Source organism: Thamnophis sirtalis, unplaced genomic scaffold, assembly GCF_051295495.1.
Source record: "Thamnophis sirtalis isolate CommonGarterSnake01/CBP01778 unplaced genomic scaffold, rThaSir2_p1.2 scaffold_5, whole genome shotgun sequence".
Lineage (NCBI taxonomy): Eukaryota > Metazoa > Chordata > Lepidosauria > Squamata > Natricidae > Thamnophis > Thamnophis sirtalis.
Window position 1 is genome coordinate 21271799 of NW_028261385.1, and position 13995 is coordinate 21285793.

Below are 13995 nucleotides of genomic sequence, written 5' to 3' on the forward strand. Positions count from 1 at the left end.
GAACTGTTTTTCTTCCTAAAACACAAACAGAATTGAGTAACATCCAGAATTTGCAATTCTCTCCAAATGAAATGGGAATAAACTTCACTGCCCTCTGTGGGGCTTCTGAATAGCATAGGGGACTGTGTCTTTAGTACGGTATATGGCTGTAATGGCGAACCTTTTTGGCACCGAGTGCCCAGACCAGTACGTGTGTGTTTATGTGTGTACCCGCAGTGGAGTGCTGGAGACCCAAACAGCAGATAGCTGGCACATGGATGTCTGTTTTTGGAGCATCTTTTGGGTGTTTTCAGGCTGTTTTTTGGGCCTTTTCCAGGCCAAATTTCAGCCTTTTTTGGGCCAAAAACTGCCTGAAAAAGGTCCCAAAACCAGTCCGAAAAATGGCCTGAAAATGGTCTGTTTTTTGGCTGTTTTGGGGGCTGTTTTCAGGCCATTTTCTGGTGCTCTGGGACCCATGAAGACCAGCTAGCAGGCAAGCACCGTAAACCAGAAGAGCGGTTGGTGACAGCAGGCATGTCCAGAGAGAGGGTTCTGTGTACCACCTCTGCCATGCGTGCCATAGGTTCGCCATCACGGGTATATGAGTTATTCTACTTTCTGGTTGAAAAGTAAACTACTGAAAAGAATATGCGTACAATGATCATCAATGATCAATAGCTTGATTGTACATCATTTTTTTTCAGAATAAAATAAGTTTATGTGAGGATTTCTCTTCAGGGCAATCCCTAAGTGTGCAAAGTCCAAACACACTCATAACCTCAGGAAAATCAATTTTAGATTATTTCCTTCTTTTCTGGCAGTCATGAGAGCGAGATAATTCAGCAGAGAATATTTTGTTGCCTCACAAATCCCATAGTCTACAAGCTTAGTAGCAGCCAACATCAAATTGGTGAGAATCTGTAGTTCTGCCCTCAGTGTATCTATGAATGTCCTTGTCAGTTACAGCTGTACCAAATCTATGTGTTTAAATAATGCTTGCAGAAGAATAAAGCACCATGGTTTCTTTTTTTCTTAGGTATCATCCTTGGCTTTTCTCTCCGATCCTATCACTTCAGCTACCGAGAAGTGAAATATTTTTCCTTCCCTGGAGAACTGTTAATGAGAATGCTGCAAATGTTGGTTTTGCCTCTCATTGTATCCAGCTTAGTAACAGGTACTGGTGTAAATTATTTTCTAATTTCTTTTTGTGTTTTACTACTGTCATTCAAGTTTTAACATTTCTCTTTGGGTGTATATGTGTATTGTTTAAAAAAAAAACCAGTATCTAAGGATATTCTCTAAGCCCGTCAAAGAATCTAGAATGTGATGTTATAACGTGTCAATTCATGATAGTGATTATTCGGTCAAAAATAAGCTCTTTTAATGAAAGGATAAAAGTTCTGTGGGAGGATATTTGCTTGCATAAAGAAGCTGAAAGATTCGGTTTCCAACAACATTAGTTAAAAACTGAGATAAAATATTTATTCATTAATTGATTACAATTGTAAGGTGAATGGCTGCAGATAGTCCTTTGTTGTGGTAAGTGGTTGTAGTTGATAAGCAAGGTTGCCTTGTTCAATGACTGCAGTCCTGACTCTCCCAGTGGCAGTCATAAATGACAGTGCAGGTCATTAAGCAGAGAATAGGGTGCCTCAGGGTACGAGAGGCCTGGCGCAGGGCAATACTCTATTTTAAATTCCAGGCATACACTGCAGCACATGCCTAGCTTGCTTGCTTATTTATTATTTATTTGCTTGCTTACTCACTCACTTACTTACTTGACCTCTAGGCCTCCCACCTCACCAGAGGCAGCTCTAGGCAGCTTACAGACAGTCCATTAAAAATCACTACAAAACTATACGACTATAAATAAGTTATCATAAATTTTAATACAAGCCTTCTGCTGGGCCTCCGAGGACCTCCCTCTGAACAGTTTCCACCCTGCCAGATTGCACAGACTTGGGCCTGCTTTTTGACCTGTTGGGTCTTATAGCCTAGGGCCTGCTTCCCCGTGACCCGACAAATGCGCGCACGACAAAAGCGTGCTGACAAAACCGCGGTGAGAAAACTGCGAGGTCGAAATCACGCCCACAACAGCGCGCCCACATCAGCGCGCCCACAACAGCGCAATTAGGGTTAAGGTTGGGGTTGAATTATTATCTTGTTTTTGCGTTGTTTGTTGATGGCGCGCTGTTGTCGGAGCGCTGTTGTCGGAGTGCTGTTGTGGGCACGATTTCGACCTCGCTGTTTTCTTGCCGCAGTTTTGTCGGCGTGCTTTTGTCGTGCGCGCTTTTGTCAGTGAACCCTGCTTCCCACCCTGCCTGATCTCACACAAGCTTGGTCCTCCTCGTACCTGCCGTGTCATGTTTTGTTCCTCTTACTTCTTCCAAATATCTTTCTGAAAAAATGTCCAGCCTATATGACACCCCCCCCCCCAGCCTTCCTACAGAGGCCACCGTTCTAGAGGTAGCCACCATTCTCTGAATCTCTCAGGCAAACACGATTTTCCCAACATCGCAGAAAGAGCTTTCTTCTCCAACGACTGCTCCAACTAGGATAATTATTTATCTCCTGCATATTCCTCTGAGTTACAGCTTTTTTTAAAAAACAACAAGAAAGGATTTCCTTACAATATTGCAACCAAACTGCATATAAAACTAAATCTGTAGCAGGTTCTCTTGGAGAATACTTGCAGAAAACTCTCAGAAACTGGAAGTTGGCCTCAGGGTGCTGTTTTATAGGGAAAGATGTTTAATATTATTGGCCACCTTCTATCAAGGGGACCCCCAAGGTAACTTGGAATTATTTGAAAGCAGCTGGTAGGATTTCCTACTTCCCCCTTCCACAAACACAGATGGGTAACTTATGCACATTTCAGTTCTGAAAAACACTGGTGTGTGAGCTAAAGAAGGAGAGAGTATAACTGCCAGTAAAACACATGGAGATTTTTAGAGTGGGGGAAAAAAAACAAATGAAAGGGAAGATTACTTTGAAAGTAATGACAATAATATTGTTGGATTTTGCAAGAGCATTAGATGAAAAGATTCTAATGCTGTTTTAAGACTGCATGTTTTCTGTACAAGCCATAATGTTCAGGTAGCCATTTTTTTAACCATTTTTAATTCTTAGGAAGGGTGGGTACGATCCTCATGCCCATGCTTTATTATTGAAGAGGAGAGTGAGAGAGATGTAGCATGGCTAAAATGGTCTCTGGCAGAATTTGAAAATAATTGGGTTTTTTTAAGTTGTTAAAATTACAGGTATAAAAAAAAAGTAGAGTGGTAAAAACTGAACCTGTTTTGCATCACTTATAATTATCCTAGTTAAAGCAACTGCTGGAGAAAAAGGAAGCTCTTTGTTGGATATTGGAAAAATAGTGTTTACCCTGAAGAAAGAGTCTATGTGAGACAGATTGTTTTCAATCACACTCTGAACCTGGATCTTTGAATTATTAAGCATTAGATGGTTCATGCAATACAGGCAGGGGTGGGATTCAAAAAATTCAGCAACCAGTTCTCTGCCCGGCGTGGCCATGGTGGGCGTGCCCTACCCAGCCTCCTCCACCATGGGGGGAGGGGTTCATCCTACCCAGGCTCCGGAGGCTTCCTTTGAGCCTCTGGGAGGCGAAAAAGCCTCCCCTGTTTCCGAACTTCCGGGGGGGAGCTGTTTTTTGCCCTCCCAGAGCCTCCACATGGGCCCTGCTCTTACCTGGCATCCAAAACGGGCTGCATGGAGACTCAGGGGAGGGGAGGGATGGGAGCAGCCAGCCAGGCCTTGCAACTACTGGTTCAGCGAACCAGATGTAAAATTAGCATCCAGTTCGCCCGAATGGGTCCAAACCGGCTGAATCCCACCCCTGTATATAGGTGATCCTCAACTTATGATCATTTGTTGAACGTTCAAAATTAGGACAGCCTTGGAAGAAGCAATTTATGACCTCCCCTTGCACTTACAAATGTCACATCACCCCACAGTCACATGATCAAAATTGGGCGCTTGACAATCAGTTCACATTCTCAACCAGTTGCACCATCCTGCAAACATCTGATAACCATTTGCAACCTTCCCACCTAGTTTTTGAGAAAAACATAAACTAGGGAAGTTGAATTTGCTTAACGATTGCATGATTCACTTAACAACTGAGGTGATTTGCTTAACAGCAGTAAAATAGTTGTAAGATTGGGTCATCTTACAAATATACCAACTTATGATAGAAATTATTATCCCAATTATCCCAATTGTGGTCTTGTGGTCATAAGTTGAAGACTATCTGTACATTGAATTATAAACTTACCCAGTAACTAACAAACGTAGCCAAAAAGCCCTACTTAAGGTTAACACCAAGCTTAGTGTACTATGTGAATATAACTGCTAGATCTTTGATGGTTACCTAAGTTTAACTACTGTATTTTTGGAGTATAAGACGCACTTCCCCCCTCCCCCCTAAAAAAAGGATGAAAATTTTGGTGCGTCTTATACTCCGGAGAGTCTTACACTCTGAAAAATGCGGTATATGAACACACCCAGAGTCAGCTGTATAACTTCAGAAGTCTGTTAGAAGAGCAGAATCAAATGGAGTTGAGCAGCATTAGAACTAAATCATAGGTTGGGCTCACACAACACACTAAGGCTCTCTCACACACAAATCTTATGCCCAGCATCTGCTATACGGCATTATTTGCCGCTTGTGGAGGTAATTCATTTGTCATCAAATAAATTTCCCACTATAAACTTTATTGCATCTGCTTCTTCATAAATTTTAGCCACTTCATTTCAAAGTATTGTACCCATAGTAGGAGGCTTAAGGTGTTATTCACCTTCTCTGGCACTTCCTGTGGTTTTATTAGCCAATCACTGTGAATGGTTTTTAGCATCCTTCTTCTCCATTCTAGAAGCCTAAGATCAGCAGAGTCTTGTAGGATCAGACCAAGCACCTATTTAATCTAGTCTTCTGTCTTGCCATGGATGCATTTAGGAAGCGGAGAACTTAAGGCATGCTTAGGACATTGCTTCCTTGTTGAAAGGAAGGCAAGAGGACCATTATGCACTTAAACTTCTTTTTGTATGCCAGAGGTGTCAAACTTGATTTCATTGACAGCTGCATCAGGGTTGTGTTTGATCTCAGGGGGACAGTGTGTGTGGCCAGGGGGCATGGCCAGCTCGACATCACTCCTGTCAGGGGCACCTGTGGTGGCTCCAGTGCTCTGCCATTGAAAACAGACTCCCAAGCGCCATTTTTAGCTGCCAGGGCCTCCTGCAACCCTCTGCCAGTGAAAAATGAGCTTGGGCCGTCCGTTTTCACTGGCAGATGGTTGCAGGAGATCATAGCATCTGAAAACAGAGCTCAGGAGCCCGTTTTCGCTGGCCTGAAGCACTGTAGGTCAGTCTTTTGCTGTTTCCATGGAGGTCCCGTGGGCCAGATCTAAGTACCACGTGGGCCAGATCTGGTCCCCAGGCCTTGAATTTGACACGCCTTCTCTATGCAGTCTGACTGCCTCGTCTGACTTTTCTTCTGCTGCCTTAAGTCAGGAATTCCGCCAAGGCTATAAACACTGACCTATGTTTCCAGAGGTCAAAACATAGTGGCTAACTGTGAACCTGGAGATCTGGTTTGCATTTGACCCTGCAACCCTTTGCCTTCCTACAGAGGAATAGCTTCATGGCTCATGTTTTTCAGGAATGCATCTCATCACTTGCCTTACATTCTTGTTTCCAACTTCCTTGTGCCATTATCATCATCACTGTTGATCGTTTTTTCCCTATATTTGGAAAGAAGGAAGGAATAATAAATAACATTTGAATAGGCTCTCCTTGGCTTGTAAACTAAAATAAGCTCTCCATTTTGCTACCACATTCAAATGATGCAAATGTGGGAAATCAGTAATAAACTTACCCTCAGTGATTAGAATGTTCCCAAAGTTGTAAGAGCACATGATTATCTCACCAAACTATATAAACTGAGGGACAAGAAGTCAGTATTTATATAGCCAATCAGAGTGAGCACAATATTTGTTAAAATGTTTGTTCTTATCCTAATTCTAATGAGAAGTGCCTAGTAGCCACTGGGCTATCATTTTCCTGTTGTCAGAAAGCCAGATATGAGTTGGTGGGGATATTTGTAAATATTTTTAAAACGAGTTCTGAAGAAAAAGACTTTTTAAAAATAATACAAACCTGTGGCCTTTTTTTAACTCTGATGAATTTGGAAGTTCTTGAAACTTGTTTCTTATCAACCTGGAACAACGTTTTATTTAGATTAGCTTAGAACAGTGTATTTTAAACTTGGCGTACCGGCTGGGAAATTCCTGAAGCTGAAGTCCATACATCACCAAGTTACCAAATTTTGAGAAACACTGGCCTAGAACAATATGTGAACTCAGCCAGTTGTGGCATAGTTACAAAGCATTCATAAACCATGGTTTAGCCCTGCCTATGAAACCACTGGGGGGCTAATATGTATTGAGCAATTAAGAAAAGCATTATTTAAATAAAAGACACTTTATAACATCTGAGCATTTACCATATCTGTGGATGGATAAATTGGGAGGAAAGGAATGGTGTTTCCTAGCCAAGTTAATGTGCTAATCTTTTAATCAGATTTAAATCTGTTATTATTGTAACAGATTGGGGAAATGTTGCAGATGTATTACTTCAGACCCCCCCCCCCTTCCAATACTGGTTTTCCTGCTAATTTGCTATGCTTCAAGAAGTTTGGTTGGCTTGGGAAGTTACTTTGATGGACTTCCCTCTAATTAAATCATTGTGTTTCACTGTGTTACTTCAACATTAGGGAATCCAGCAAAATCATCAAGTGAAAGTCCTTTTTTTTCAGAAGCTAATGGGCTTTGATTATACATCATTTACTTTCTTATCCTCACCCAACTCATAGCCCAGCTACCAGAAAAGGCCATTTTAAGCCAATTAATGATATGGGAAAATGCTTTTATAGGAGAGCAGGTTAATTTAAGTGTCACATCCATCAAAGGATGGTCTCTTCAGGTCTCTAGCAACAGGTATTGGCTGCCTTTAGTTAGCGAAAAATTTTGGGCTGCTATTTCTGTGAGCCTTCATTTCAGATTCTTGGCATTGGGACAGTTAGTTCTTTGTGCTCTGGTATTACAATGAGGCAACCCAAGAGAAAGAGGCTCGGTTCAAGGCTGTCAGCTGTTACTAATCACCATTCTATGGCTTGCTGTGAATCCCTGCTAGTCCTTACCTCCTGCTCTGCTTAGCACACATAAAGAAGATAAATTACTCCCTTAGTTTCTCTTCAAAAAGCATATTGTGTGGTGAATTCCAATATCATGAGGAAAAGATGGAATAATGCAAAGAGTTAAAGTGGTATCTAAACAGCCCACACAGTAGGCTCCTACTCTGGCAGATGTGAAGAACAGGAAATGTGCCACTGACTTGGATATCTAGAAAATACTGCGTTACTTTGCGCTTGCAAAGTTGGGAGTAGAGATATGGGATGCAGCTCTCGGAAAATGGGCCTCGGGGTTTGTGTGTGTGTGTCTGTGTTTGCGTTTCGACTAGGCTATTGCAGTATTTCTCTACCTCAGGAATTTTAAGATGGGTGGACTTCAGCTCCCAGAAGTCCCTAGCTAGCAAGACTGGTCGGGGAATACTGGCAGTTGAAGTCCACCCCCATCTTAAAGTTTCCAAGGTTGAAAAACAGAAGGGTATTCCAATTGTGCAACCTGGCATCAGCATCAAGGGCTGTGAGAAGTTACAGCAAAAGACAAAATTACTTTTGAGCCTGAAGAAAATAATTTCCACAAATCTCTGAAGAGTCAGAGGTAGTTCGCCAAATCTGGGGAATGGAGTACAGTTGAGTGGTAGTGATACAAGTGACAAATTCTGAAATGGAAAGGAACAGGCAGACGAGTTACTTCCTCAGACTTACCCTAAGAACTGAATTACAAGTTACAGGTAGTCTTTGAGTTATGACCAGTCACTTAGTGATCATTTGAAGTTTTGACAGATCAGGACATACAACCCAGATTCAAAATTCCAATGGTTCTGTCCACCATGGTCATATGACTGTACTCCAGGCATTCAGCAAGTGGTACAGCTGTTTGTGGCAGCCCGCAATCACGTGATCATATTTTATGACAGTTTTGCCAAGAACTGATATTTACTTCCAGTTTTCAGCAAAACCTGCCCATAGCAAACCATGGGTGCACTTAATAACCACAGCATTCGCTTCACAACTGACACAAAAAAGGCTATAAAATTGTCATGAGTTACATCCATGATGGGCACGCTCCATTATGGATGCAATCTGAGGATTACCTCTAAAATATATACTTTTAGCTTTATTTGTATCTAAAACGTCCCAACTGGATTAATCAGGGGAACATTTTGGTTTTTTTTACTGTAACTAAGAACTATATTCCACCCCTTGTCATTGGGACAGTGCAATGTTTCCGATTCAACTAATACTTTGCTTTAAGCAGTTAGAGAGAGGTGTTATATTTATGCTGTGAACCTTTTGGAAAGTGAATCCAATGAGCTGCGCAAACCTAGTGTGCGTGCATATAATTGCAAACAAGAATGCAAAAACAGTTCAAAACAAACTATGATGCAGCATCTTGTTTCCTAAAAATGCCGTCTACTCTTTTTTTTTTTTTAAATATATTTTATTCATTTTTCACATTCCATTTGCAATCACTTATATACAGGGTATTTGCTATAAAAAAAGAAAAAAAAAGGAAATAAAACGAACAAATAACAAGGAAACGCAACTCATCATTCACAACCCCACCTAACCCTTCCATCCTCCATACACCCCATCTACCCACTCCAACTTTCCTTTCTCCCTCTAGCACTCCCCTCCTACTTCCCTTTCCCCTCAAGCCTTCCTTCTCCCCTTACTCCCCACACACCCTCCTTACATTCCCCTTACTCCTTCCTTACTCCTCCCTCTTCTTTCCCTCTACCTCCCTCCTTGGTGTATGTCTTTATTCGAGTGTTGTTTAATCTGATAAAAGTAAAATGAACCAAGGAAAAAAAAAATAAAAAAAAAATAAAAGAAAAAAAGAACCACCGTATATAAATACATTCTTGTTCTTATTAAGACTATGTTAACACCCCCCACCCCCCCCCCACAAATCCCCATCCCTAATCCTCCCGACTTCCCAGGGCCCACACCTGGCACTACCTTCTGTCTAAAATATCTTGTATACATATGGATTAAAAAATAAAAGTAATATGTCAAAAGAAAGAAAAACAGAAAAAAGGAAGAAAGAAAAGAAAAGAGAAAAGAAAAAAAAAGAAAAAAAAAGAAACCACTCTTTGTGTTGATCTCAGCCCCCCATCTTTATCTATGCTTAAATAGTATAAATCATTCTATCTATATTTTATTCTCGACTCTTTATTAGCGTACCCTTTGCAGAGACCGGGGAGAGGTTTGCAAAAGATAAAAGCATTTTGCTCTTTTTGTACTTGTGTTGTGAGATTGCACGCGTGTACAAAAGGAGCGGACCTTGCTTTGCAGCTGAGCAGCTCCGCTGTCCTCACTTTAATAACGCCATCAGACCTGTGGACACTTAAGCTTTAATCTTAGAAAAGTTAGGCATCCCTACTGTAGGCAAAACGATTTCACGTCTTCCAGATTTGTTAGATTTTTAACTTCTATCCTAACCCAGCAACAGAGCTGCTCTTCCTGTATGTATGCACCACATTTCTGCTTTCGTTGCGGGGTTGAAATGTTAGGGAGCACTATAGGAATCCCTTGGTTATATTTATTATTCTTTGATTTAAAAGCCAGTGATTTGATTCCACCCTGGATTCCTTTTCAGATACAATTTAATTACCTGTCAGTTTGTGCCATTTGCCAAGCTGCGTTCATTTCATTTGCATTTTTTCAGGTATTTCTCAGACCAGTGAATCTTTATAGAACTTGTATATTGAGGAAGCAAAAATCCACACTTTGAGAAAATGTGCCTATAACAAAATGAATGTTCAGGGTAACAACATGTAAAAACAAATAAGATTTCCTTGCAGTTGGAAGGAAAAAAACCTACAAAATTATATAGAATTTTGATAGAATGAAGTAACAGCTGAAGGTACATGACATGCATAAAATGGATATAGGCTACCTGTACTGTCATTAATATTTAATTTCAACAAAACCAGGTGAGTTACAATTTGTTCAGTAGCTTTCCCTAGCAGTTTCCGCAGGTAGCCAAATATGCTAGTGAGATATTGCTATGTTTCTAATAGTAATTTTATTAAAAATTGCAATTAGATAAAAAACTAATACAAATTTTAAAAAAATGAAAATGAAAAATATAAAGTGCAGAAAAGAAAAATATAAAAATAAGAATATAGTAAAGAAAAAGAAATGAAATATATATATAGAGAGAGGAATGGCTGCCCCATTCATCACAATTATAAAAAGTTAGTAACTTGTCACCTTCTCTTAAAATGCTGCAAAATTCCACATCCCATCTTTTATCTATAAACAAATCCTTAAAGCGTTGTCATTTCAGTATCCATTAAAGGTTACCAGAACTAACATGCCTATTTTAACCTTGATCTAACAAGCCAACTTTATATTCCTTCCTTTTAATTTAACAATCTCAATCTTCTTTCAAATAACATCCTAAGAACTTGATTTCTTTTCGTTTTCTTCTTTGTCCCTTCTCACAGAATTCTGCAAAGCTTTAACAAATCTCTTTTGTAAATCTAATATAGAGAAATAATCCGGGTCACTCACTTGATTTACTATTTGTATAACCCTTTTAATTATTAAGCATTTTCCTACAGGAGACATTCTTTGAATTAATTCCCAAAATTCTTTTTTTCAAATCCATCTGGACCCTTAGTCTGTTTGCAGTTTTCCAAAATCAAAGTTCACCCTTTTGCTGTTTATTCCCCACCCAAATCTATACAGAAATCCATACACAACCTCCCTAGGTCTCAATCTTATTATAGGATTTGCCTGGAAGACACCTGCTTAAATTAGTCAAAGGATTGATTGCTTAGTTTTTATTTTTCTTTATGTACACTGAGAGCATATGCACCAAAGACAAATTCCTTGTATGTCCAATCACACTTGGCCAATAAATAATTCTGTTCTGTTCTGTTCTATTCCATTCCATTCCCCTCCACTCCATTCCACTCCACTCCATTCCATTCTATTCCATTCCATTCCATTCTATTCTCTTGAATTCCCTCTTTCAAAGTTAGTACCACCTCTCTGGGGTGGATTTTGTCTTCAAGTTGCTGATGAAGAGTAAAAATAAGCAACATTGCTCAGATATTATGTGTGAGAGAAAAAAGGTGAAAACATCCCTTTCCCAATAGTTCAAATTGTGGAATATATTGTAGATGCAGATAGTTAAGTGTTGAATCTAGCAAGATTTTGTCTATAGGTGCAACAATAAAGAATTCAGCTTGGAAAAATCACCATGTACGATTCTTGGTTTTGGGCCCGACATCAAGGTTGCGTTGCTTCTTGTCTCATTCCCCTCCTTGGAATGTGCACTCTCCTTCCTTGGAAATTGCCGCTTCTTTGTAGTCCAGCACACCATCTCTCCCTCCATGGGCACCATGATCCCTCACACATAATTGCCTGAGTGCCACCTACATGTTAGCCAATATGTTACAGTAGTTAGAGTGTTGGATTGGGCAGCCATTCCATTCATCTATCTAACAAGGTGGTTATTGTGAGGATAAAATGAGGGTGTGTTCAGGATCACCTCTGTTAATTTAAAAGAGTGGTAACATATTAATAAGGGATGTGGTGGCTCAATGGCTAAGATGCTGAGCTTGTCGATCAGAAAGGTCCGCAATTCGGCAGTTCGAATCCCTAGCACCGTGTAATGGAATGAGCTCCAGTTACTTGTCCCAGCTTCTGCCAACCTAGCAGTTTGAAAGCATGTAGAAAAATAGGAACCACCTTTGGTGGGGAGGTAACAGTGTTCCGTGTGCCTTCGGCATTTAGCCATGCTGGCTACATGACCACGGAGACATCTTCGACAGCGCTGGCTCTTTGGCTTTGAAACAAAGATAAGCACCACCCCCTAGAGTTGGGAAGGACTAGCACATATATATGAGAGGGGAACCTTTACCTTTACCTAACGTATTAATGCAAGAAATATATAATTGAATGAATAATAAATGAATATGAATCAAATAATTAAAACAGGAAATCTATTACCAGCAAAGAATGGGCATATTTGTGGAGAATAGTCAAATGTGAAATGCTAAAGGTAAAATTAATTGCTATAGCTGAAATTGAAATATAATAGAATTGATCACAGTAAGGTAGATAAATATTCTGTGCCTTCTCAAAGCCTATTTGTTTATTTCGTAAAGTTATATGCTGCCCTTCTCGTCTAAAGGCAGCTTACAATCATAAAAACAAGATAAAACCTTAAAACATTACACAATTAGTCCTCGACATATGACTGTAATTGAGCCCACAATAACATTCATATGTTGAGAGGGTCACCACATAAACACACTCAATTTTATGATCTATTTTGGCAGTCATTAAGCAAGGACCATTGTTTTCTTCATTATTATTTTTTTGCTGGAAACTGAAAGTAAATGCCTAAAACAGGAAAAAAAACCACCAAAAGCAATCATATGACTGCAGAATGCTGCAAATAGCCACAAATGTGAGCCACTTACCAAGCACCCCAAATTTGATCATGTAACTGTAGGGTGTATGTGTGTGTGCAGCTACTTGAACTCCAGAATTGGGTTATAAGTAGCTCTGAAGAGGTGGGTCATAACCTCAAAGAGTCATAAGCAATTGGTGGTTAAGCAAGGACTTACCTTAATGGGTATAATTGTAAAGAATTTCAGTCTTAATGTTCCTCACGAAGCTTTGAAGAAGGACCAGACAAAGAGGACATTGAGGGTGAAGGCCATTCTTCTGCAAAGAAGGTTAAATTTCTGAGATGTATGACTCTAACTTTCCCCTTGTGCATCCTTTGTGTTAGGAGTGGCTGCCTTGGACAGTAAAGCATCAGGGAAAATGGGTCTCCGAGCTGTGGCGTATTACATGTCCACCACAATTATAGCTGTCCTGATTGGGATAATCATGGTAGTCATCATCCATCCTGGGAAAGGGTCAAAGGAAAAAATGCACAGAGAAGGCAAGATTGTCCAAGTGACAGCTGCAGATGCCTTTCTGGACTTAATCAGGTAAGCAGCATTTTTCTGCATCTTGGCTCCTTTGATTGTGTTAGATCACAGCCTCTTAATGCAATGCAGTTAGTGTGAATTGTAGGAGGGCCTTCCTGGAGGAAAGCTATTCACTAAATAAAAAAGATGCTTCGCGTGTGATAATGTAAAGCTAAGGAAATGAGGTCCGATGGAACATCAAGGTGGCCACCTCAGCTTGGAAATAATTCTGAAACATAGTCCAAAAATAGCCGGATAGCCACATATCATAGTTGAACAACCTTTTGTGACTGTGGGCAGTACCATTTTTGTGCCCCCCCAGCCCCCATGAGCACTTTATAAGCCTCCTAAAAGCTATGCATGACCTTTTTTGACAAAAAATGGGCCTTTTTTGCTTGTTTCCACCCCCTCCCCCAAGTCCCCAGGAGCACTCTACAAGTCTCTTAAAGATTATGCATCCCCCCCCTTTTTTTTTTACAAAAAAGGTCCCGTTTTTGCAAAAAAACAGGCTGTTTTGGGGAGGTCTGCAGAGTGCAAAAACTTTTTTTTATTTGCCTTTTCAAAATCTTGGTGTGTCTTATACTCTGGTGAGTCTTATACTCCGAAAAATACAGTACTTTATTTTTGGGAAACCTGAGAGCCACAGTTTGCAAAAGTTTTGCACACTTAAACAAAGTGAGTATAGCTTAGCTCAAGCTGAGCAAGTTCACTTTCACCATTACTGTTCAACATTGCATTAATTCCACTGACAATAATACTACGAAACACAAAACTGGGATACCAAATCTCAAGTCAACATGGCAAGATAAACCATCTACTATACATGGATGACTTAAAAATGTATGCGAAAAGCCCCACTGAACTTAAATCAAT

At 40.1% G+C, this 13995-nt stretch overlaps 1 protein-coding gene across 3 annotated transcripts in view; it reads left to right on the plus strand.

Moving 5' to 3' along the window:
* Nucleotides 1-13995, plus strand: part of SLC1A3 (solute carrier family 1 member 3) — a 51600-nt gene that overhangs the window by 20125 nt on the left and 17480 nt on the right. For all 3 annotated transcript variants that reach the window (XM_087715422.1, XM_087715419.1, XM_087715420.1), the window contains exons 3-4: nt 1016-1153; nt 12939-13143. In XM_087715422.1, the coding sequence (XP_087571548.1) occupies nt 1016-1153; nt 12939-13143 (343 nt within the window). The remainder of the gene's footprint in view (nt 1-1015; nt 1154-12938; nt 13144-13995) is intronic.